General features: G+C 43.6%; 4 protein-coding genes across 4 annotated transcripts; 2 read left to right on the top strand and 2 right to left on the bottom strand.

Moving 5' to 3' along the window:
• Positions 1–66: 66 nt before the first annotated feature.
• LOC128303699 (U6 snRNA-associated Sm-like protein LSm2) lies at positions 67–1,339 on the bottom strand. The gene is made up of 3 exons (XM_053040748.1): positions 1,227–1,339; positions 1,096–1,163; positions 67–1,000 (listed from the first exon to the last, which is right to left on the bottom strand). The coding sequence occupies exons 1-3, from the start codon at positions 1,227–1,229 to the stop codon at positions 784–786; spliced, it is 288 nt and encodes a 95-aa protein (XP_052896708.1). The 5' UTR covers positions 1,230–1,339; the 3' UTR covers positions 67–783.
• Positions 1,340–2,226: 887 nt separating this feature from the next.
• Positions 2,227–25,373, top strand: LOC128304459 (uncharacterized). The gene is made up of 13 exons (XM_053041651.1): positions 2,227–2,277; positions 2,547–3,604; positions 3,682–3,772; positions 3,834–3,984; positions 4,061–4,237; positions 4,332–4,480; positions 4,550–5,512; positions 5,612–5,735; positions 5,804–5,980; positions 6,059–6,234; positions 6,346–7,788; positions 7,882–8,442; positions 21,514–25,373. Exons 1-13 carry the CDS (start codon positions 2,227–2,229, stop codon positions 23,521–23,523), a joined length of 7,131 nt encoding a protein of 2,376 aa, XP_052897611.1. The 3' UTR covers positions 23,524–25,373.
• Positions 12,380–15,504, bottom strand: LOC128304460 (ATP synthase subunit alpha, mitochondrial). Its single transcript, XM_053041652.1, has 4 exons — positions 15,323–15,504; positions 14,370–14,606; positions 13,958–14,298; positions 12,380–13,881 (listed from the first exon to the last, which is right to left on the bottom strand). Exons 1-4 carry the CDS (start codon positions 15,386–15,388, stop codon positions 12,870–12,872), a joined length of 1,656 nt encoding a protein of 551 aa, XP_052897612.1. The 5' UTR covers positions 15,389–15,504; the 3' UTR covers positions 12,380–12,869.
• LOC128304461 (protein tamozhennic) lies at positions 16,868–19,891 on the top strand. The gene is made up of 6 exons (XM_053041653.1): positions 16,868–17,429; positions 18,971–19,049; positions 19,131–19,251; positions 19,357–19,536; positions 19,608–19,695; positions 19,772–19,891. Exons 1-6 carry the CDS (start codon positions 17,309–17,311, stop codon positions 19,879–19,881), a joined length of 699 nt encoding a protein of 232 aa, XP_052897613.1. The 5' UTR covers positions 16,868–17,308; the 3' UTR covers positions 19,882–19,891.
• Positions 25,374–25,439: the final 66 nt, after the last annotated feature.

Raw genomic sequence — 25,439 nt, forward strand, 5'->3', positions numbered from 1 at the left:
GTTCTAACTGAGAAATTATGTGAAATATGTAAAGAAAAAAACAGATACAATATTCGAAAGCATACTATCGATGAGTTTATTCATCTGCTGATGACGCTGATTGCAGAGTGCAGTGAGTTCTTTTTTTCAGTTACTCTACGTTACACTCTATTGGATCTACGACAAAGATGGAACGGATGCTGCTTAATGAAATCTAATTCATAATCATGGTAATGTAATTTTAATATACATCAAAATTCCTATGGTGAGTTGGTATTTCATGCTCCAATTATCATACTTCAAATATCAAATATAAATAAGAACAGGCATGATTGGTACGGCTTCAATCACAGGAATTCTAAAATTGCTGGCTTAATGGCAATACAAACAACCAATTTTAATTACACCTAGCTTTAGTGAAAGAAATGTGCTTCTCGTTTAGCTCTACAACCGCTCAGTCTTAACCCGAGTTGCCTAATGACTGCCTATCTCAAACGTGGTTTTATCAGCATCACAAATAGCCTTACGCATGAGTAGAGAAGATTTAAACCTAGACCCGACATGTTGGTGTATTGAAAATATTATGGAATATAAATTTTGTAAACGGAACCAAATTACGCTAACAATTTAGTTCATGGCTCTGATGTACACTCGCCTGGAGGTAAGTTATCTGGCCGAGATGACCAACCCGAACTCGACAATTATTTCTTCACATTTGTCATCATTATCGCCAGCCCATCACCTCTCTACCATCTACCCAATAATACCATATGTAATGTTTAAACATATACACACATTCTTTACTTATCGTACGCTTGTTACAGCTTCTTTTCGTGCAGCATCTTGCAGCAGTTGTGTGTCCACTTCGTCGCCAGGCAGTTGCACATACCTTACAACTGAACCACGGATGAAACAATTCTTTACCGACAGCATGTGTGGATACTTTTCCGGATCGGTCACACTGATATCTGTGAGCTTTATGTTCAGGTACTGATCCACCGAATGTAACGTGCCACAAATGCTACAACGAAATACATCGCAAACATAATCCTGTTATTTCAACCATTTCTTGGCTAATGGATAACCGCGGCGCGGCAAATGCATCTGCCCGCTTACCTTAGATCATTCTTCAATTCAACTACAACGTCCTTCCCTACCAGGGATTTGAAAAAGGAATAGAAAAGCTGCAAGATACAATGAAACACATTTAGCCTCTTCTCGTTTAAACAAAATAGAGCTGGACATACCATTTTAATTAAAGAAAATCAATGCCACCAATCGAAACGCACTCAAACCAACGCTTTGTTTTGTACTTTTGCCGACACTTTGGCGCAAGTGACAGTTCAATATAACCGCCCAGGTCCAGCCATTTTCTAGCTCTTTGGCAGTTCGAACTGAGAATATCTCTCTTATCGTTTTCGAACTTCTGCATTGAATCCTCTGATGTTAAAATTGCGTAATATTATCTATGGATACTGCCACATTCAACCAAAATTTGACTATCTTGCACCGGAACTGCTTTACTTTGGGAATGTGTACCTTTTTGAATGTGGTTTATTATGAACGTTGAATAAAAATGACAGCAAAACGATAAGATCAGAGTTTCATTGTACAGCTCTGTCAATATCACGCTGATTCATTCTTCTCCGACTTCATTATCAATTTTGTCTGCAAATAAACATAGCTTATCAGGACTACATGCCAATTCGGATGCAACGCCAATTGAAATCCAATTCCTGCGTTTAAAATACAAAATGATGCAAATAAATCCGGTATGTCCAGAACAACTTTTGAAACGTAGTTTGACGTTTAAGCTCAATATCTATTAGCTAAATTCAGACATTTAGATTCTACATACAAAACGCTCTGAAAGAAGTAAAATACAAACTAGCGCTAGGAAGCATATGAGGAATTTCATTTCTTCTGCGAACCTACATATTAAAAATCATTCGACAGTTTGCTGCATACTTTTGTTGTTGTTAATTTTAACCTTTAAAAAGCCAGGGATTTCGCTTTTTACGATCCAAAACGTCACCAGTGACATTAATGATGCCTCCAGCGTGAAATGTCAAATTGTACGAAAGTGGTCCAGCCTGCCCACATACTGACCTTGCTTCTTCGCATCAGAAATTGACAAATAAAAAAGAAGTCAAGCAGCAAAAAACTCTGAAAAGCAATATGTCAAAGAATAGGATTTTGGTAAACAATCAAAGAAAATTTTAATTTTCTTACTATTTCCCGGCCTAGATGGAAGTGAAAATGCAGCATCGGTCACGGGCACACATGTTCCAGATACAGGTAGGTGCTGGCGATGGCCCCATTTCCGCTGGCCACTCCCGAGACGGGTCGATGATGGGCTGAGTGGCTCGTAAATTGGGTCTGCAACTCTTCACCAAACTAACGCTATGGTTTTTTCTTTCCCCTACTGTGCGTTCGTGTGTACATTACTGCGTCTGCCGCATCCTTCGGTCAACGTGCATCGGCGGAAATGTGTTTTTCCATCGGAAATGTGTCCACTGCTATGGGTAACATCACACTCACTGCTGTCCCACGTCCTTCCCGCGTAGGTCAAAGCGCTGATCAAGTCGCTGAAATGTCTGCAGTCAGACGATAAATACCAGGCACTGTTGTTTCTTATCTCGGCCATCAAGTTGTACGTCAAGTTCCTGTACAACGATTGCCAGGAACGGCTGTGCAAGCCAGCAATACTCAAAGAGTTGAACAATATCGAAAATGTGATTGTGGTGAACCTGCTCAAATCGCGAAGCGCGCCTCCGTCAGGCTCATCCTTATCGGTAGCCACAGGCCACACGACCGTATCATCGTACGGCGATGACATTGTGGGCAAATCCTGCCTCGACATTGACACCAGCACAAGTGTACGCTGTACGGATGTGTCGCTCGGTAGCGATGGTTTGTTGTTGATGCACCCGCACCGAACCCATGGTTCCTCGCTTGCACCCTGGGACCTTCGGGGGAAGCTTCTGCGGGGCAATCTCTTCGATGGACTACCACTGACCGGCAGCGTGGAACTAGGAATACCGAATTCGAATTATACCAGCAGAGGTGGCTCGTTGTTAAAAACAGGCCAACGGGTGGCTAGTGCGAATCGATGGTTGGGAAATGTGCGAATGAATCGCGCGCTGGTTCGTCTGATCGCAAATCACGATTTTAAACTTCTGTTCAACATGTTCGAACAAAGTATCTTCCCTGCGTGGAAAATATACAAAAATGAACGAATATTTGTTCGAAAACGGCCCGCCCTAACGACGGTAACGGTACGCACCTCGCTTCCCGCCATTTGTTACGGCAGTGGATCGTCACACTCGCCACCTGCAACGTACATCAAGAAGGAGGAGTTCGATTTCGATCCTCCGTACTCGATTGCCGACGACCACTGTTTCGAGGAGATCAAGGACGAGGACGACGAGGACCTGTTGCTAATGAAGGAAGACGATTCGATTGACAATTCGAACGAAATCTTCTCGGAGGAGGAATCTTCGACAAACAACACCTCGCTAATGCTATCGTCCGACACCAACACGCTGGATACGAACGATTCGAGCATGGTTTCGCACGAGCGCAACAAGGAACAAGTGTACCAGTGCTTATTATGTGATAAAAGGTATTCCTCTTTCAGGTTTAAATTCCATTGCCTACTGGATTTACTAACGGAACATAATCATGCCCTGTCTTTCACAGCTATAGGAAACGCAAATCTCTTGTCATCCACTTCAGCCACCATCCGGGATTTTGTCCCGATTGTGGCAAGCAGCGAGGAGTAACCTCCGAGGTAAGGGTGGTATAATTTTCCATAACCGTTCCGTTGCAATGTGCGTCTGTACTATTTACAGGAAATTGTTGAGCACAATCGAATCTATCACAAAAATCGGCCTCACATATGCGAGCACTGCGGAGAAACCTTCACCCGGAATCAACAGTATCAGATACACGTCCAGGGACATTTTATAAGCAAAGATAGAGTAGCGGAGCAAAATTGTAAAAGTAAGTACGGACATATTCGCATCTGTTGTGCCAGACCAAGGTTATAACTGGATTTTTTTTGGTCCCCTCGTTTCAGAAACTCACAAGTACAGCTGTAAAACATGCGGTATCGTTTTTAATAATCAGAAATATCTCGAAAAGCACATCCAGAAAACCAACCACCAGGCGGAAGGTTTGGTGTGCGATATTTGTAGTGCAATATTTTGTAACAGTATCAAACTCAGCCAGCATGTAAGCCGTACTCATCACAACGGTAAGTGTTGCAGAGGCGGGGGTGGGTGTATTTAGAACTATTGTTTTTTGCACGATGCTCTCATTTCTCTGCTGTCTGCTCCACCCGATTACAGTGTTTACACAAAAAGCCACCTTGGAAAGGAGCATGCTGCTGCAGGACACAAATGTTACGGACAAAGCCTACACCTGTGAACAGTGTGGTGCCTCATTTCTATCTCAGCCCTCATTACGGGAACACATCAAAACATCACACCCCGTTCCGGTAAGTATTGCAATCGCGTACCCTTAGCCATTCAACGCAATACTTCTTCATTTGGAACTCTTTTCACAGGAGAACAAATTTGAGTGCAACATTTGCAACAAACTGTTCGCCGCCAAACGGTCCCTCAAACGCCATAAACTTTGCCATTCGGATGAGCGCGCCTTCCGTTGTACGGTGGAAAATTGTAAGGAATCGTACAAAAATCAATCGCACCTTGCCCGCCACATGAAGACTGCCCATCACATTGATCCACCGTCGAAACGGTTGCAAAAAGCTAAAGCGGCCGCCGCAGCTGCAGCAGCTGCAACCAGTACAGCGATCGTCTCATCGGCTGATCCGAGCTCGGCAAGCACGGATTTTATCGGTCACGGTGACGGTGCAACGATGGGTGTTGGATCGTGTGACTCGCTAAAAGGCATTGGCAGCACGTTGAAAAAGTCGCTCGAAAGCAGTGAAAAATCGCTCGGAGACAGTAGTACTAACTTTAGTGACAATCTGTCGTCGTTCAATTACGAGTTTTCCGATACGACCGCAGGAACATCAACCCCAGCATTGGCAGCGGCAATAACGACGAGCGGTGACGGTGGACCGGGTGTGATGCTCACCGGCTCCAGCTCGTTAACGGGCAACCGTACGTCCGCTCTAACCTGTGCCGTATCCGGACCTCATACTGGTGGTGTATTTAACGATCCTGCCATCAGCTTCAGCACGAGTAAACAGCAGCAACAACCGCAACAACAACAGCAGCAGCACATCGGTGCATGGCAGAATCTCGAATTCGCATCAGCGACATCGCATCGTTCGACAACGCTTTCGGGCGGTGTGGGCAGTATGCAACAGTTACAGGATCCGCTGGCAACGACGGGTGCTAGCTTTCTGGATGGTAGTGGAAACCATCATATTCAAAATCATCAAAACATGCAGCACCAAGCACACCATCACGGACAAGGATCGATCACGAATCAGATGATCAGCTCAGGCAGCAATTTTATGACCACAGGCAATTTACCCGGCAGCACAAGGAGATTCCCTGTAAGTGGTGGTAGCGTTGATAAACCTTACTCCCAATCGTTTAATGATTCTTCGAACGGCTTTATCGAAATTATATCAATTATTCTTCTTCTTGCATAGCTTCCAGAGGGTAATTTCATGTGCGAACATTGCGATGAAACAAACTTCATCAACGCTCAGCAGTACCAGCTGCACGTGCAGGACCATTTTGCTGCTAAGGAGGGTAAAGATCATCCGAGCAAAAGTAAGTTGCAAAACTTGCGTAAATCAACGAGCGGTGTGTAAAAAAACGCATTTCGTTCTTATTTGCAGAGCTGCTACGGTTAATTTGTAAAACATGCAATCTGGTATTTGCCACTGGAGCTCAGCTCGATCGGCACATTCAGAAAACGAATCATCACACAGAGAGCATAGCATGTGAAATATGTAGTGCAATATTCAACTCCAACTTAAAGGTTTACCAGCACATGTTAAAATGTCACAAGAATGGTACGTTGGATTACTGCTTTGAACATGGCGTTTCATCAACTAACCGATTGTTTTGCTGCTCCTTCTTATCCTCTACAGATATTTGGTTTGCTTGTGAACAATGCTCAAAGGTTTTCATATTGAAACAGGACTATGACAAGCATCAGCTAGTGCACCAGACGGTGACGGATCGGTCGATCATCTGCGAGCACTGCGCATCGTCCTTCCTCACGCAGGAAGCACTAAAGGAACATATCAAAATAGCTCACTCGATGGTAGGTTGTGGTGATACCTTATAATTACATGGCAATCGATTATCTCAATCATCGAACTTTGCTCATCGTGTTTTTGTTTTCTTTTTTCTCTTGTATAAAATCGGTTTCCAGGACAAAAAATACAAATGTAACATTTGCAACAAGCTGTTCGCAGCCCGTCGATCGCTTAAACGCCATAAACTGTGCCACGAAGAGGAGGCAGCGTTCCGGTGTGTAGTCGACGGTTGCAAGGAAGCGTTCCGAACGGCGGCAAACCTGGCGAAGCACAAAAAGATGGCACATCCGGCGGTGCATTCGGTTGCGGTTTCTGTATCAGCAGGCAATTTAATGGCACACGACCCGATCGTGGGTAAGGTCGATGTGGGGCTTGGCTTGCCTTCCGGTGTAAAGATGGTACCAGCCGGTACGATGGTGTCGACCGGAGCGTCTAACGCTCCAGTTAGTAGTGTCACTATGAAGGGAATGGAGAAAGCGTTGCACCATCAAGATGTACCGAGTGTAACAATGTCGCCGGGAGGACAGCCGAACATGATGGGCCAGCTCGGGGCAAATCAAATGATGGCATTAAATTCAGGACCTTCAGGGCTTAAGACGGACGGACGATCATCCGCTGGCGGTATGATGGTGGTGCCACCGTCCAGAACGAGTAGTGCAGGAAGTAGTGTCGGGATAGGTGGTATTAATAACGGTAGCAGTGGTGCTAATATACCCTACAACCCGTATGATGCAGGAGGAATGAACTACAACAGTGTACTTGGCCCACCGCCCGGTGTCGCTACTAGTGGACCTCACCATCCCCATCATCATCACCATCATCAGCTTCAGCAACAGCAGCAGCAGCAGCAGCAGCAGCAACATCAGCAACAACAGACCCAGCATGTGCAACACCATCCACAAGCTCATCCTCATTTGCATGCTCAGTCGCAGTTTGTAGGTATGGGTAACTACTCTTCCCGTGTGGGTGGGGGAGGGAGTGCCGCAGTCAGCAATCCGGAACAACAACAGTCTGTTGCTATGGCGTATCGCATGGGAGAATCAGCGGTCCCCGGAAACAGCGCAACGGCAACAAGCTCTGCTAACATTCCGTACAGCTACGGCCAGATGAATAATGCCTTCGACTGGCAAGGTATTGAAATGGGAACCGGTGCCAATACCGAACCAGGCCTAATAAGTGGACCTGCTGGACAACCGCAAGGTACGCCAACCAATAGCGGTGGTAAGAAAAATGCTGCCAGCAATAAATATTACAACGCAATGCACGAGGCTGGAGCAGGCGCTGGCAGTGCGTCAGCGGTTGGTGGTGGCAGCACTGCGACGGGATTTCTTTCACCGCAACAATTGCAACATCAGTCTCCTCATCACACGCAGCACCTGCACCATGCGCAACAAGCTCAACTCCAGCAACAGCAACAACAACATCTTCCACATCACTCCCACCATGCGCAAGTTGGTGGGCTGCAAAACAAACCTGTTCAGGATCCACATAACACTCATCAGCAACAACAGCAGCAACATATGATGAATATGAGCAGTCAGGAGATGCTGGGGTATCAGGTAAGTTGTAGCGTCCATTACAGAGTTATTTCGGTATTATTAGTTTTTTATTTAAAGATTCGGTATTAAATCCTCCCGAAATGTATTTTCTAGGACATGTGGAATGCAAATATGATGAAAATGGACTTCCAAGATGAAGGAAATAATGCAAACACGGCAAGCAGTGGTGCATACAGCAGTTTAGGAAACATTCTAAACAACTTAGAAATGATGGGTGGAAGCAACAGCAGTTTCGAACAGCAGCAAACTCAGCAGCAGCAGCAGCAGCAGCAACAGCAACAGCAAGGCTATGACATGATATCTACCCCACGTACAAGCTCAGACACTCACCCACAGTCGAGAGTGCAGTCTGCACAGTCACCCGCATTAACACCACAACAAGTACAACATCATCAACATCATCACCAACAGCAGCAACAGCAACAACAACAACAGCAACAACAACAACAGTTACATCAGCAGCAGCAACAAACACATGCGAAAGGAAACCACTTCCACAAACAGCAACACCCATCGCACAGTCACGCTCAAATGCTACCGGCAGTGGTAGAACCGGGACAGATGGTGAACCAGCACCATCACCAGCACCAACAGCATCAACATCAGCAACAGCAACAATATTTTCAGGACCATCAAGTGGCGCATTCTCACCACGCCGGCACTATGGGCCATTCGATGGCAATCCATCATGGGCATGGCCAGTTGCAACATGGCCATGGGCATGCTGCACAGCAAACACCGAGTCCACATCATCCACACCATCAGCATCACTTACATCAACAACAGCAGTTACAGCAACAGTACAATGCCCATTTACCGCATCATCCACAGATGGTGCAACATCATGCTCATGCACCGGGACCTCCAGGACAAGTGGCCAGCGGTAGCGGTGGTAATGGAACTGGTGGTCCCACTCATTTAACGCATCACAATCCATCGCATCCTGGTGGTGTTCCCGGGCAACAGCAACAACAGCAACAGCAACCACAACCACAGCCTGGGATAAGCTTTAATCCCTCTCAGAACACAGGTGAGCACCCCAATGCCAATGCAAATGCTCCCGCATTGCCCACGGATGTATCAAAAACACCGAACAATCTTCCCTTCGTCGACAGCTTCACCGAATCTATCGACTATCTACAGCAGTCTTTTCAATACGTGTAATAACGGCTCGTAATTGAGCCGCGTCCCTTTGTCCATATTTATTTACGTACGTACGTATGTTTGATCATTATTATAGTCAAATTTTAAACTGCAAACATTCCCACTCTTGCATGATACGTGAACCATGCGCTTGTGTTGTACCACGTGTAATTATGAAGCTTTATGTTCCCGCGCGTTCGTCAGCATGAAGGTGTATGTACGATCGCAATCCTTGTCGATCTTGATATCGTCCCGTTACCTGTGGGTGTAACTTCAGCGTAGTCCCTTTATTGCCGTATTAACGGGCCTGGTGCAATGAAACGGTCCTTATTTGTCAGATTGGTGTTGTTTTGTTAATGGCGTCCATAATTTTCACACAAACTACAAACTTGTTCATATTAGTGTCCTAAGAAAGCGTTAGCAGATTTTAATTGTATATTTTATTTGAAGAAGTAGTACTATGATCCCACAAACCCACACACACACACGCCCAGCCGCAGCATACATCTGGTGGACGTGTAGGACACGATCGCATCAGCTATCACACTTTGGGGCAGAGGTGAACTATTTAACAGAATAGGGTTGTTAATAGTCACGAGGAAAGGAAAGCATAAACCGAACGAAGCGTTACGAACGCTTGACCCCCGGTGTAAACAAAAGCAAGCTTTATACGCTGCTGTAATACGTATATTGCATAAAAGCGAGCTGTACATGTATAAATAACCGTACATTTTAATTAGTAATAAGCTGGGAAGTAAACACAGCGAAAGAGCGAGAGAGGATTAAAATCAAAAGGATAGCCACTATCCGCTCCATCCCCCGTCATTTGCGGCATGGAAGGATGAGGAGCATGAACAATTTGATTGCGTATGGCTGGAAATATATGGGCGTATCAGGATGTAGCATGTAAGATGTTAATAGCAACTCTCAAACTTGAAGAGAACTTGTTGTGTGTAGTGGACATAACGTTACGGGCTGGATTAGGTGAATAGTGCTTGAGAGCATCGAAAACAACAACAAAAAAACTTTACATTTTAACTTAGTAATTACGTACGTGCGCGCATGTACCGGCCGTGGGGGTAATCCGCGTTTGTTTTATTATTTTATCACACTAGCATATATTAGCTTGTTCGCAATAGAAGAAAGCCGTCACTTTGCTTAGCTGGCTGGGGTAAGGATGCTGTACTCAAAAGCTAACCCCAGAAGTACATTCGTTTATTTTTTTCTTTGTTTTACGTGAAATGTGGAGCTTTACTTTAAGTAGGTGGCGTTAATCGTTGTTGTAAATAATTTATCAAACGTTTAGTTGTTTTTGTTTTGTAAGTGTCTCAGTTTTTGTTTTAAATTTCATTTACCTATTAGTAAAGCGCTAAAACGCCTGCAAGTAGTAGTGGGTTATGGGAGTGTATGCTGTCGTTACGCTCTCTTATGCGCTTATAAAAACTTGCAATTCTTCATTTGTAAACTGGATAGCATTCGTCCATTAGTTTCTCCTTTTGTTGACATCACAAAGCAGTACGTTATATTTAATTAACGGCTTAGCAAGTAAAACATTACCGAATTGTAGCAATAGAAAACAAAAAAACACACCGACACACACACAAACAAACACAATCAACAAATTGATAGTAGTGGAACTATTAACGTTTTTAAGCATGTAAATTGTATATCCTGTAAAGCATCTTTAGGCAAGACACTCACCCACAGCACCCGTACGTGGTGGTATACAGACCTACAAACACTATAAACATGGTTTTACGTACGTCCTTCCGGCACACGACATGATCTCTGCTAACAACAAACGTAAGCGCAAACACTACTATTGAGTAACTTCTTACCAATAGAATATTGTATGTTTAATAACAAACATTTTATCAACACACAGCAACACAAAATGATTGATGCTTTAAAGGGGCTTTTTTGGAGGGGCTCTCTCTCTCTCTCGTTCCATAATAAGATGTAAAAAGTGAACGAAGTGGATGAAAACAGTGTACAAAAAGATGCAAAAAACAGTTTAGAAACACAGAGTACACAAAACAATAAACTACATCCCGTAGCAGATTATGTAACGATAGCTAGTGTTCGTCACACTGTTTGACTAAAGATGGGAAGAAAGCAAATAACCGAAGAAACAGAAAAAAGAAAACACCACAAAACTTGTAAATTTAACCTGATTAAATAGCAGAGAACTATTGTAAAAAAAACAAGCTACAGTAAACCAATAAGAAAAACTCTTTTCATTTTAAACTCAAACTTAAGACGTACTAAACACAAGTAATATTTAAAATTTGAAGTGAACGTGTACTAAATGCGCTCGCGCATGTGAAACTGGCACTGGCTCCCAGAAAGGAACGGCAAACGAACTCTCATACTCCAATACTCTTCTCATTCGTTCAGATTGCATCGGCAACTATTTTATCAAAAAAAAGATGAAAGCAAATAGGATGCATAAGGCCAATGTGCATGTGCATCTGCTATCTCAGCTCATCAAAACATACAATAAATAGAAACGATATATTAACAGAATATTACGTAGACATCCATACGTGGGAAGGATAAAAGAAAACAAATCTTTTGCTAAATTGCCTGGATGCCACCACCACAGAACCTAGGGAGAGGACAGCCCCGGAAGAGGACGGGGAAGCATTGGTAGAACGTACGGTCGAATTACACTCACACGCAAATACACTTATAGAGATATACAACACTACGCTAAGGAGGCAGACGCATCACACGGAAGGAGTATATGAAACGACACAAATTAATATAACTATTAATCTATTATATACACGATTATTATTGATTATTATTATCCTTATTATTGTAACATTACAACTATTATTGCAAATAAATGCTAAACCAGAAACAATAATTGTGAAGAAAACAAAAAAAACAATGTGAAGAAGAATCCAAATGACGTGTTTTGTACATTTTCTTTGTGTCTGGTTGATACCGAAATGTAGTTTTTATTCAAACGATGATTCAACAATTGGTCAGAGTATAAGTATAGGGTCAGAGGTACAAGCCTGCTGCAGAAGTCCTTTCAACCGTTCACCATTGCGAGAGAATCATCTCCTCATCATTCATTCAGCTGAAGTTGCATCTATCATGCGTTTGCTATGGTCAATTACTTTATGGGTTGTTCGGTGTCATTCTAATGACATGGCCGATTTCGAGTAATTCCTTACGTTGTTCGGTCGTTTGTCGTCGATTGCCCAATACATTCAGTGTCCGATTAATTTGGGCCTCTTTTCATGCCTCTGCTCTGCCAAAAACAGACCGTATCTGAAGAAGATATTCTAAGAAAGTGAGAATAAAAGCATATATTGTTAGAAGAACTCGAGATTACAACCGTGCCTTTTCGACCTTCCTCTTCCTCTGGTAACATTTTGGTTATTCATGTGATATTACTACATACAAATGAGGAAATTCGAAAGCGATATTCGATTTTTTTGTTTCAGTCATTCCAGCTTCCAAACATCCGGTTACAAGGGTTACACTGCATTAACATCCAGCTTGTCCGGGCACTGGGAAATGACTGTCGCTCGCTTTATTTAAATTCTTCCATCTACATGTGTCTCCCTAATACGCATTCGTGCCGCCCTCGGATCTTCATCGTGGTAGGATGTTCTATATTGCAACTTTATGCACTGTATTCTATCATTCGTGTTCGCTGTTCTCAATGGGCGATTGTTGAAACGATACTTTCTGCACACTTACTGATGGCATCATGCGCGGTTCCAAAACCAGTGCTTTCGCTCTTTCTATTTGCTTTTGCTTCGATGTTACGCTGTTCGAAGATCTTTCGTCACCGTGTTTGCATTTTTGAAGGCCTTACTATAACTGCCTCTTTTCTCCGTCACTCTCTCTTCTTAGAAGGGATTCGGTAAACAAAAAACGATTCAATGCTCCGGGAACTATACGGAACTCAGCACCATTTAGGCGGAGAAGGTGGACATGAAGCTGGTGACAATAGATTTCAGCTTAGCATCAGCATCATCCGAGATCTTGCCCTCCGAGGCAATCTGTTGCAGCAGCGCCTTCTCGTTCGTCTTGACATGGGCCAGGAATTCCTTCTCGAACTTGGTGATCTTGCTTGGGTCCATCTTGTCCAGGTAACCACGGACACCGCAGTAGATAACGGCGACCTGCTCTTCGATGGCCATTGGCACATACTGACCCTGCTTCAGCAGCTCGGTCAGACGCACACCACGGTTCAGCAGTTGCTGAGTGGCGGCATCCAAATCCGAACCGAACTGGGCGAAGGCAGCTACCTCACGGTACTGGGCAAGTTCCAGCTTCATCGAACCGGCGACCTGCTTCATGGCCTTGGTCTGAGCAGCGGAACCGACACGCGATACGGACAAACCGACGTTAATGGCTGGTCGGATACCCTTGTAGAACAACTCAGTCTCCAAGAAGATCTGTCCGTCTGTGATCGAGATGACGTTGGTTGGAATGTAAGCGGACACATCACCGGCCTGTGTCTCAATGACGGGCAGGGCAGTGAGCGAACCGCCTCCGAGCGTCGGGCTCATCTTGGCCGCACGCTCAAGCAGACGCGAATGCAGATAGAACACATCACCCGGGTAGGCCTCACGACCTGGGGGACGACGCAGCAGCAGCGACATCTGACGGTAGGCGACGGCCTGCTTCGACAAATCGTCGTAGATGATCAGGGCGTGCTTGCCGTTGTCACGGAAATATTCACCCATGGCGCAACCAGAGTACGGCGCTAGGTACTGCAACGGAGCAGCATCCGAAGCAGTGGCGGATACGATGATGGTGTAGTTCATCGCACCAGCATCAGTCAGACGCTTCACGATCTGGGCGACGGTGGAACGCTTCTGACCGATGGCGACGTAGATACAGTACAGCTTCTTCGACTCATCTTGTCCGTCGTTGAATCGCTTCTGGTTGATGATGGTATCGATGGCCAGAGCGGTCTTACTGCAAACGGTATGCAAAACAAATACAGCCATGTAAATGAATCCAAATATCCTACTCTATCATCTTTAAGCTTTACCCAGTCTGACGATCGCCAATGATCAGCTCACGCTGACCGCGACCAATCGGCACAAGCGAGTCTACGGCCTTAATACCGGTCTGCATAGGTTCGCGCACAGACACACGGGGGATGATACCCGGGGCCTTAATACCGACACGGAAGCGCTGCTTCGTCTTGATTTCACCCTTTCCATCGATGGCGTTACCGAGGGCATCAACGACGCGGCCCAAGATTTCATCGCCGACCGGCACATCGACGATAGCACCAGTACGCTTGACAATATCGCCTTCCTTGATCAGCTTGTCGTTACCGAACACGACCACACCGACGTTATCCGGCTCCAAGTTAAGGGCCATACCCTGTAACAAACGAAAGCACCGCCAGTTAATAACGTAACAAAATCGGACAGAATATCATTTAGTAAACCCACCTTAAGACCGGAGGAGAATTCCACCATCTCATCGGCCTGGATATTCTTCAGACCGTACACACGGGCAATACCGTCACCGATGCTGAGCACACGGCCAGTTTCCTCCAGATCAGCCTTCGGGGCCGATCCAAGGATGCGCTCCTCGAGGATGGTGGAGATCTCGGCGCCACGGTTGGCAGTGGAGACGTGGAAGTTGCGAGCGGCAACCGAAACAGCCGGAACGGCAATCTTGGCAACCTGAAAAGAAAAATACCGGCAAAACAACAAAAGAGACATTACATAACGTACAAACGAAAGAAAAGTTGTAATTTCGAAACTTTCTGTAAATGATTCAAAGAGAATACATTAAGAAAGATGAAACATTTACAACGAAGCATTAAATGCCTTCGACAACACGATCTCCAATTACTTTTCCATGCTTTGAGAGGGTTAGCTTTTTGCATGCGCTGTCAAATCACGTCCGCCATCATGAAATCCGCTTGCGAAAGATAACTTCACTACATTCACCATCCGCAGCTTGCAAATTTCGTTCTTTTCCATTCTGCATTACATTTACATTTTGGCTATTTTCCCGTTCATAGCCACAGTACAATCGACACTTTTCCAACTGTTCACTACTTTTTTACTGTTCATTCGTACAAAATTGCAACGAGATTACATAACGTGGAGCCGTCACACTGGGGGACGAATACTTGGGCGACCGGCACTGTGAAAATCTTCACGGTTGCATAACACACGTTGCTGGCGGGCGGAATCAGTCTTACTTTGCACGAAAACTAGCCCTTTTTCACTGTCACATGCACTTGCCTTCCGGCGAAAATTTCAGCCTTAACGATTATGTCACCATTTTTCATCTGGTCATCCGAATCGATACGGCACTGTACACGCGAAACATGGTGGAAGTGTCGTCGCCGGGGTGCTGTGACGAAATTTTGGAAGTCAATTTAGCTCACCTGGCTAGCGGTTCTGGGCAGGCTGCGAGCCACGGAGGCCGCCAGACGGGCAGAAATCATCGACATCGTTGTTGTTTGCGGCTGCTGCTGGATTTAGAGTACTGCTGAACTAACGCCTAAAGTTCCACGGTCGTCGTTGGGTAATGGGTTCCTACAACTTCTTCGCACGAACTGCGCGACTTCCTTCGTGAAAATGGAGGTCGTTTTCTTTTTCTTTTCTCCGACAGATCGTTCTTTTCAGCAACGATGATGTGACGTCGTTTAAGGTAGCGAGTTAACTTCTTCATCGAACTTTGGCGACGGTGTAGCCCTTCTGCGCAATTTCAATGGATTTGGTCAACTATTTTGGAAACCAATGATCCAATTCTCCTCAAAACTCCAACTTCGTTGGTATTCAACCCATTCTCTCCTCCTTTTCCATACTAAATAGGTGTGAAGTAACGAATGCATTAAGTCGAGGAGAAAAAATGTATTCGCCTGAACGTGGATGAAGAAAAACTTATCGTCACCCCAACGAGTATCATCAGAGTACGCTTATTTTTTACAACATTGTGTCATTTTTTCAGAAAACACACAAAATCAGGCCTGATTGTTTGGTCAGGTAAATCATTTTTACCGAAATCGTGATTGTTTCAATGTCGGAAAAGTTATACATCCGACATAGTGTCGGATTACTTCGACATGCCACAACACTGTTCTACAGCTGACAGTAGCACAGTTGAAGAACCCCCTCATTGTGCAAGCGAAAAACGTAAATAAAAAAAAATTACACAAATATTGGTTTGCACGGAAGTTTGTAATCTCCTGGACGGTCGCTGAAACGTTTATTTACGGAAGCTTATTACGCTTAATTTAAAGCTTCTACAAGCACGATAGTTGAAAAGCCACTGTGCAATGGAATGTGCGTACACGCGCGAGTTTTAATAGGTGGCAATGGGTTAGGTACGGCTGAATGGCAAGTTGAAAGAATGCATCTGTCAGAAATTCCTTAGTTCATCGCGAGGAGTTTCGGAATTGCTATATATGCTCTCGGGAAACCACCTTTTATTTGGCTGATCTGATATTAGCCTAGTCTTCCCGTATGTGTAGGACTTGAGTAACGCTTCGTATTACCGTTTCGGTAAGAAATGTGATCTGTGTATAGTCGCGGAAGCGGTGCATCAGTGCGAAAGTGCGTGTTGGCGCTGCAGCGAAGAGAAAAAGCAACCATCGAACATAGCAATTATCAGCAGAGAAGGAGACACATGGGCAATGTGTTTTGCTGTGTTCCAATATATCTCACGGAACTAATCAAGATGATTGCATTAAGACGAGAGAGGGTTGAGTGATGAATGATAAACCGAAACAATAATAAACAACAACAAAGCACCTGACACATCATCGTCACTGGTCGAAATGGTGTTTCTTGGTGTCGCCAACGAACGGAGCTGGTTATGCAGATCTTTTAATAGAAATTTTTGTGTGTTTTTTCATTACTAGTCATGTGCGCTACTGGTTCGAGCGGACAAGTCTCACTATATTTATAACGAGGTGTATACTGTGATGCAGTGATGAGAAACAGTGACACAAATCTTTGGTTCATCCTGATTATGTAGAACTTTGCTGGATTCCTTCCAAAACCATTGCAAGTAACAGTGGTTTTACAGGGAAGTGAAGTGAAAATATCGTAGCGGTAGAGGATAATACCGATTGCATTTTAACCAAAACAAAGCAGGCCTCTTCCGGACGGAAAGCTAACGAAGCAACTTGGGCGCATTCCTTTCCCGATGGTACGTTACAAAAGTGCGGTCAAGTGCAAATGTGAAAAAGCTCCCACAGTTTGCTTCCGGTTCCGGCGCACAATCGGGTCAACTGTTCGCAGCAGGCGTAACGAGTAGAGCGCGAGGAAAAAGGGTCGTTTCGAGAAAACGAAAAATCAATCGACGATACCGTGGCCGGCGAGTGGCATTACTTAAGATAAAAACCGAACCAAAATTGTATGTCAGCATGGCCTACGCATCGAACGAAACGCATGACGCGCTGTGGAAGCAAATATTGGAAAACCACTGGAAGTATGTAGAGTCCGAGGAATCCATGCTAAAGATCGAACTGCGGCGCGACCTAGAAGGTAAGGGATGACTCAATCGTTGGGTGTATACAGGAAATTGGGAAACCCATTTTCGAAGCCGCCGCTGCCATAAGTGCGGTTGCCATCACTGTTGTTGCCATCACTGAAACAAGGGGAAATTTTAATTATATTACCTTCGCACAGGTGCGTGACAATGTGACTGATTATATAGAACACACCATCTAAACAGTAGAATTGCTGGACAAGAGAAAATGAGTGTAGAATTGTTGCAAAAAACAACCATTAGTATTTCATTTACAGTTTAATTCAAATGGTTCAATTGGCAACTATTAAAGCAATAGGATAGAATCCTACTTTCTCAAAAAAATACTTCAATACTATTAACACGTTCAGTGCCATATCACCCGAATTTGGATAATGAGAATAGTTCCCGCCTGGCCGTATCACCCAAAAAATGGGTGATGTCCTATACAAAATGCCAAGTAAGCTTTGACGACGACCCCACGATACTAGTACGATTTTTGATACGGCGTGGAACGTGTTAACTACATCTAGCTGTTGATCTGCCGTGTTCAAAAGACAAATACTGCTTTGTTTTATCGCTTGCTTCCAGCGATAAACATGATGCTATGAATCACATTATCAAGAGGCAGAGACTGCTTTGATTCAATTCGCTATTTCTATTATCATACTTTCGCGTTCAGTTAGAAGATAAAACTAGCGTTGATTCGTTGCGTTTGCTTTTGCGTTGGACGATGCTCTACATTTCCCTTTACAAACTAATCACCAACATAACGCGCGAATACTGTCCTTGGCAATGTCCATTGACCGTGGCGAATGTAGTAATGTGTTTGATGATTCATTGATCAATTGGGTGTTGTATACAAATAAGGTCATCTTATCAAATGAACCGTCTGACCCGTCTGGCTGGTGGTTGCTGGAACTAAAATTCCACTTAAACGCACGATACTGAATCAAGTTAAACTTATAAAGCGTAAATATAAATAATTACGACGTATTTTTCGTGATCATTTGAAAATACTTATAATAGTTCCGATCTTTAAACGATCGTATACATCTCTTGTTTAATAATACCGATTAAGGTCAGCCAGAATTTACGTTTATATTTAGAGTCTAGGCATTGCCGCGAAGCTCTATAACGCAGTATCAACACAACGTTTATACAACAATCATGTTTGACCGTCACATTACGCTCTTCGTCGATTATGTTTGAATATTTGTGTTTTATTTAAATACGCTTAACGTCAGCAATTAAAATCCATTAAATCGTATATGGGTTGGTTCAAATTTTTAACAGCTCTAAACGCAAATATCCAACAAAATTTAAAAAAAAAATCTGATTGGACCCCTCCTAAACATTGGCATTGGTAGTTTACTTGCTAGCGTCGCCGATCCCACACGACAGGACCGAGACAAAATGCCATCCGGTTAATTTCCGCGTAGCAAGGACTGACTATCAGGCTACGTGATAAAATAAGTCGATACGGCCTACCCTTATTAACGATTAAACCTATTTTAATGAATCAATAATCAATATTTATTATTTGTTTATGTTGCAGATCTGATAGAAAAACGATTGGGAAAAGTGCCACCGAATGAAAAATTTTATCTCGACGACACAAAATATGCCTTTGATAGGTAGGTTCACCTATAAAGCCACGGCACTTTTCATCAAACACCGCATTTAATATTTAATCGTTTCCAATCGTTTACATGCAGCTCGGTCGCACATCTGGATGATTTTTCGGCCTATAAAGCATCGATCGGATTTGAGGCAATCAGCCAATACGCGAACAATCTGTTCGTTAAACCATGGCGAAAGGAATATAAAGTGATAAAGGTACGGTACGGTATAATAATACGATGCTACCTGTCCACGTGTGTGGTAGCTCATAATTATCCTATGCATTCCGGAATTCATCCGACATTGATCCTTCTTTAACAGATGTACTCTGGATTCTACCAACATGAAATAGCCGCCAATTTAGTGAATGCGGAGAAACTATTTCAAGCCATGGGTTATCAGCTGATGCCGAACAAAACGCTCATTTTAGATGGCCCAATCTGTCCGGATCAAGTAATGAACGTTGCGCGTGACGCTATTACAGCGTACGTAGAATGCCAGGTTAGAATACATTGTTTTATGGTGCCTAGTGGATGAAGAATTAACTCCAACCCCATCGTTGCTTGTTACAGATGATGAAACGAATTTACAGTGAGCTTACTTCGCTGCGGTTGTCGATAGATTGGATTGATATTTACAACTTCAGAAGCTACCACGCAGGTTAGTATTAAAAGTACAGGTGCTATCACAACGACTGTTCCTATTGGCGTTTAACCTTTATTATTGTATATTTCAGCTGATGTAATGCAAACAGTCAAACAAATGGCACTATCGATACAAGAAAAGCATCACAAAAAGCAACAAGCTAAACTAAGAGGTATATTATTGAAAGCTGTTGTTAAGTAGTATAAACTTCCATAGAGTTAATTTATTTAACATTATTACTTTGGTATGTTTTCATTTGCTTCCCTTGCATGTTTGTCAATGTTTTGATAATTAATTAATTCATCAAATTGAAATAGTTAGTTAACACGTTTAGCGCCGTGTTAAAAATCGCAACAGTTAACGTGGGACCGCTGTCAAAGCTTAATTGGCATTTTGTATAGCACATCACCCATTTTTGGGTGATATGGCTAAGCGGTAACCATTGGCAAATTCGAGTAATGTGGCGCTGAACGTGTTGAGGAGCACACTCCGGCGGCATGAAAATTAAATTGTTAGTCTAAAATAATCGGACGTACCGTTTGAGTATTATGCTACACATCAACTTTGAAAACAAGGTTTCGAGGTATTAGCGCTTTGAAGCGATTGAAACAAGGAGCTTTTATACGAAGCGCATAGTAACTGCTTCAATTTTCTGCCTGTATCTTCAGAACCGAGTATCTAATGAATTACGCTTAACGTTTATGAAATTAGATAAAATGAAATAGACAAAGAAATATGAAATAGATAAAAAAAATTATAAAAAACTTTGCAAAATATAATCCTCCGTTAATTTTTGCCAACAATTTCACAAAATTGGCTAGATTTTCAGTTAGTCAGGTTACTCACTCGTTATAAGTGTATTTATTCATTACTGTAAAAGTATTATAGTGCCTGTTAGCAGGTTTTAACCATTGTTTTGTTATACTTTATATACTGGAGGTATTTTTAGTTGCTTAGCAATTGTTTTCTATGGCTTTACTGCTTGCTAACATTTAATTCACTGACTTGTACGCACGAATGATTTCCCGATTTAAGCGAGCTTAGTGTGATCATTGCTCTGTAGCTTCTGCATCTTTGACCATTTAAATAACACTTTCTAGTTGCAAAAAGTAAACATAAGTTTTGACTTTAAGTTCATGTGCCCTTAGCATTTGCAACCATCTTTATCACTCTACAGCTAAGCTAACACTTGCATGACCTACAAATTTCAACTATACCTTCTAAATTATTTTCTTCTTTGTGTCCTACAAAAAGCATAACAACAATAAAATGCACAGAGTGTCCTGTGTTTGTGTTCTTACGTCTGTATCCTATTAAACAAAACATTTGCCATGTTAGTTTCACTCCTGTCTTCACTACTCTAACGCCCACGAGAGTGTATGACGTATATGTTCTTCAATTTTTTTATCTCTCTTCTCTCCAGACACGTACGGCAATAATAGTGCGTCCGCTTTAGCGCCTGCTAGTAGCTGCAATTCATGCAACCCGTATCAATTCCATGTGCAAAGCCAACAACCTCCCCCAATTCCACCACCGGTCGCCGCGTATTGTGGTGCTAGTGGTGGTGGTGGTGGGAACGGTGTCGTTGTTGGCAGTAGTAGTCAGCTGTATAATAGCGCTATTGCTGCACCCTGTAGTATTCATAGCCAACAACAGCAGGGACAGCCGCCGGCGCCGCCACCACCACCGCCCCAACAACAATTGCCATCAAATGCGTACGGCGGTGCATATCATCCTCATCATCTTCCACCTTCGCATCATCACCATCATCATCACCTTCATCACAGTAGTTACCAGAACTTTCAACCGACGACGACTACAGCTGCCACACAGCAGCAGCAGCAGCTTCAGCAAATTGGTGCACCAGCCCTGGGAACGATGCCACATTCAAAATCACTCGACCACTATCAGGACGCTAATAGTGCTGCTGCAGCTGCTGCTGCTGCTGCATCGGCCGCCAATATGTACGGAATGAATGTGTACATGCAGAGACACTCCATTGATCAACCCTATCACTACACGATCGCTACGCCGTACGGTGGTTCGCAAGCTGCCGTGTCGTCGACGGCTGCAATGCAACCAACATACGAGGGTGGACCGATCGATGGAATGCTATCGTGTGGTGTCGGCGGCGGCGTAGGAAGTAGTGCTGGGGGAGGCGCCAGTGCTGGTGTAAGTTGCAGCAGTAACAATCATCCTTATAACAATGTTCCAGGCAGCGGTCGCTTTCCACCGCTATCGTTGCAGTACGCAACCAACACCAACTTTCCGATGGGAATACCGCCCGGACCGATGTTTATGAACGGTGGAAGCCAAATGAAACATCATCAAAATGGAATGATGGAAGGTTGTGCATCATACCGGCATGCTGCTATGAATCTTGGCTACCCTTCCTACCGTGGTCCGAACGGTATGATGCCACCGTCTTACTATCAGCCGGTGGACTCATCAATCTACGGTGGCGCCTCGATGGCGGCAGCAGCTACTCAAACCGCAGCCTATGGAACGGCAGCACAGCCTGGAGCGTCTATTCTAAGCAACAAGAAGAAAATGTACGAAGATTACGATATTGCGTCTGGTGGAGTGCGCCGGAGTAACGATACGCTACGATCCTCCGGTAGCGGGTGTGCCAAAAAGCTCGACCGGTACCACAAAAATTCCGAGCTACTGATCGATTATGAGAGTGATATGTTGCCGGAAGCGTTGGCCGAAAGAAATTTGAAAGAGCAGCAGCAACATCATCACCACCATCACTATTTACATCATCAGACATCACGGAACTCACGGCAATCGGATTTTGACAGCTACGAAGATGAACAGATGCAGCGGGAACAAGAGCAGAGCAGCAATGTAAGCCGCCGGATCTCTAGTAAAAATCAAGACGGAATCGGATGCTACGAAACGTGGAACTACGTCTATCAAAACCTGGAAAAACAAGGCTACACGAAGGATCTGGGTGAAAGGGGTGACTTTTTGGCGGACGAAATGGACGACGACGATAACCGTGCTGGTGTGATAGAGGAAGAGGACATTCGACGAAGGCGTCGGAATGAAAATGTAGACGAGCAAGACGTTCATCACTCGGCCAGAAAAGAATCAACCAATGCTTCTTCAAGCACTACTCTTCGGCGTAATCACAACGAGAAGTTAAAGGCCATGAAACCGAAAGCGGCCGATAAGGTGGATGGAATAAGTCGGCAATCTTCAGCTGCCATTCTCTCGTCTAAGCATAATGCTACCGATGGGCGAAGACACGAACGTCATCCTTCCTCGGGTTCGGGTGTGACTGCAACCATGGTACAGAAAGTATCCAAAATGTCACTTTCCAATACCACGACTGATGATCTTTTGGGTCTTGAGCAAAACGGCGATGGTGGTAAGAATGAACCCACGGTCAGCAGTCGAAAAAGCTCGGTATCGAAGAAGCAAATCACACCTCAGGGTTCAGGATCGTCTTCATCTACCGGTCCCATAATGCCTATGAAGGAAACGAAACACTCCAGTTCGACCACAGGGATTCTGGTCAATAATCACCATAACAGCCACAATGCGAATAGCGGAACCGGAAACGTTTATCAAACTGGCAGTAACACGTCGACGACGCAGGGGAAGAAGAAAACGACCACTTTCGATACCGGCGCGGTAACGATAATAAACCCCAGTCCGACAGGTGGCAGTCCGGGAAACGGCGGCACACCAGCCGGTGCCGAATGGAATTGCAATTTCTGTACCTACCTAAACCCGGATGTCAAACGCATCTGTGATATGTGCTCCAAGAGCCGAGACTTTCGGCTCGATGGAACGACGACCACTAGCAATGGGACTACTGCAACGTGTGTTTAATTCAAGCTCCGGTACGATGAAACTTCTCAAAATTGGTATTCCCACCCCCAAAGCGACCGTTTATTGTTGGAAGAGATTGTTTTAAATTTTGCTTCACCGATGTCCCCATCAAAGATTGGATAAAGTTATCTTTATCCTATTCTGTTTTCGCCGCTATGGTTGTTATTAGCTTGTGCTCGGTTGCCATGTATTGTTATTCAGTTTATTTTTATATTTGCTGATAACAGTTTAGTATAAATTAAAAAAAAATGTTTTTATACCTGTCTTTTAACTTCTACACACCTCCATTTGTTTGTTACGATACGTTTCAATCGTTCTAATAATTGTTATAAATCTGCAACACATGATAGGCTTCATTGCACGATTTTTGTCCTACATAAGCTAAAGAACAGCTTAATCGATTACACTTCTTTGGAGAACGGAACAGAATAGCGCGAACGTAAGCTTCAGTGCTTTTGCGCATCTGTTTGATGAACAGCAATTAGAGTAATGAGAATTTAAACCCGTAAGAAAGAAGCGTTTTGAATCGCAAGGAACAATCCAATTGGCACACAATGCAACGAACGATTAAAATGCGCACGAGCGTAGGGTTTACGAAATATTCTCATTAACGTTTATTCGTTTCCAACCACTTATTGCTTTTGTGGAGTCACATCAATACACAAACTCAAAACGGGTCGTATGGTTTAACCATCATGTTTGTGACCGCGATGCCTGGTGGTAAGAGACTAGAAGCTTTAAGATTGGGAAGCCTGTGGTTGGCCGAAACATGGATAAAACAGACGATTACGATCAAACGGTGGCCACTTATTGTAAATGCCAATGCGAGATTAGCACAGAGCTAAACTAAACTAAAAACTCTACTTAACTAACATAAAACAAAACGCTGGATAGGATCGACAATCGCGCTTTTGCACGCAAAGGGTTTGCATATTGGCGCCTGCAAACGGCCGGTTTCTCGAGGAGAACTATAAATGCGAGGAGAACTTGGGAAGGGGAAACCGTGGCGCTAAACAAATGAAGAAACTACAATAGATGAATTGGCAGACAGTCAGAGAGTTGGTGGGAAAAGCAATTAAAATGATGTAGGTGAGGATTAAATGCAACTAATTGTTATTTAATTAATTTATCCTCCAATAATGAAGAATGTAAGCAGTTGCCGTCGCGCCGGCTTTCGGATCGTTTGATTAGAAATACGCTGCAAAAAGATACTAGTCAAGTGGGTGGAGATGAGGGCAGCAAAAAAGTGAATACAAGCGTATAAAGGGATAGATTGTACATCAACAGTGGATTGTTATATACTATTTAAAGTTTAAAGTATTTTTGTTTAGTTTAAAAATCAATGTTACTTGAGACAAAATGCAAATTGGATTGATATTTACTGATTATAGGTGAAACCAAACAAGTAAAACAGAGTAAATAACCCTACCGAGCAACCAGACAGGGATTATCAAATTGAACACAACAAGAGCGGCAGATAGCGAGAGAGAGAGAGAGAGAGAGAGAGAGAGAGAGAGAGAAAAAGAAAAACTACATGCGAATAGGCATTTGCAGAGTATTCTCTATCTACATTTTATAGCAAAAATTTCTAATCGATCAAACGAATGGAATAAACTAAAGCAAAACCACATATAGAGGACAACCAAAAACCTAAAGCAACCAAATCACTAAAACAGAACTTATAAAACCACAAGCAAACGCGTACGTATACGTGGATGGTAAGGTTAACGGTTAGGAACTAGAACTATTTCTCCGTGTACGGGGAGACGATGACGAAATGAGAATGAAAGTGTTTCGCATATTATAGATTTTAATAAAACAAAATGATCCATTTCTTTGTTTGCTGTTGAGATATACACGTTTTGTGCTGTAATTTAAATCTTAAAATCGTCCGTGCCGAAGAAGAGCAGGTTCTG

Source organism: Anopheles moucheti, chromosome 3 (genome assembly GCF_943734755.1).
Source record: "Anopheles moucheti chromosome 3, idAnoMoucSN_F20_07, whole genome shotgun sequence".
Classification (NCBI taxonomy): Eukaryota; Metazoa; Arthropoda; class Insecta; order Diptera; family Culicidae; genus Anopheles; species Anopheles moucheti.

What these genes read in the sequence shown, in the direction of transcription:
- LOC128304460 (XM_053041652.1), bottom strand. Translation starts at nt 15,388, where the DNA reads ATGTCGATGATTTCTGCCCGTCTGGCGGCCTCCGTGGCTCGCAGCCTG. An exon ending in TGCCCAGAACCGCTAGCCAG is followed by an intron (nt 14,607 to 15,322) that starts GTGAGCTAAATT and finishes TTTTCTTTTCAG; the next exon opens with GTTGCCAAGATTGCCGTTCC. An exon ending in ATTGGCGATCGTCAGACTGG is followed by an intron (nt 13,882 to 13,957) that starts GTAAAGCTTAAA and finishes TACCGTTTGCAG; the next exon opens with TAAGACCGCTCTGGCCATCG.
- LOC128303699 (XM_053040748.1), bottom strand. An exon ending in GAATTGAAGAATGATCTAAG is followed by an intron (nt 1,001 to 1,095) that starts GTAAGCGGGCAG and finishes ATTTCGTTGTAG; the next exon opens with CATTTGTGGCACGTTACATT.
- LOC128304461 (XM_053041653.1), top strand. Translation starts at nt 17,309, where the DNA reads ATGGCCTACGCATCGAACGAAACGCATGACGCGCTGTGGAAGCAAATA. An exon ending in ACTGCGGCGCGACCTAGAAG is followed by an intron (nt 17,430 to 18,970) that starts GTAAGGGATGAC and finishes TTTATGTTGCAG; the next exon opens with ATCTGATAGAAAAACGATTG. An exon ending in CAGCGTACGTAGAATGCCAG is followed by an intron (nt 19,537 to 19,607) that starts GTTAGAATACAT and finishes TGCTTGTTACAG; the next exon opens with ATGATGAAACGAATTTACAG.
- LOC128304459 (XM_053041651.1), top strand. Translation starts at nt 2,227, where the DNA reads ATGGAAGTGAAAATGCAGCATCGGTCACGGGCACACATGTTCCAGATA. An exon ending in TGCTTATTATGTGATAAAAG is followed by an intron (nt 3,605 to 3,681) that starts GTATTCCTCTTT and finishes TGTCTTTCACAG; the next exon opens with CTATAGGAAACGCAAATCTC. An exon ending in AAACATCACACCCCGTTCCG is followed by an intron (nt 4,481 to 4,549) that starts GTAAGTATTGCA and finishes CTCTTTTCACAG; the next exon opens with GAGAACAAATTTGAGTGCAA.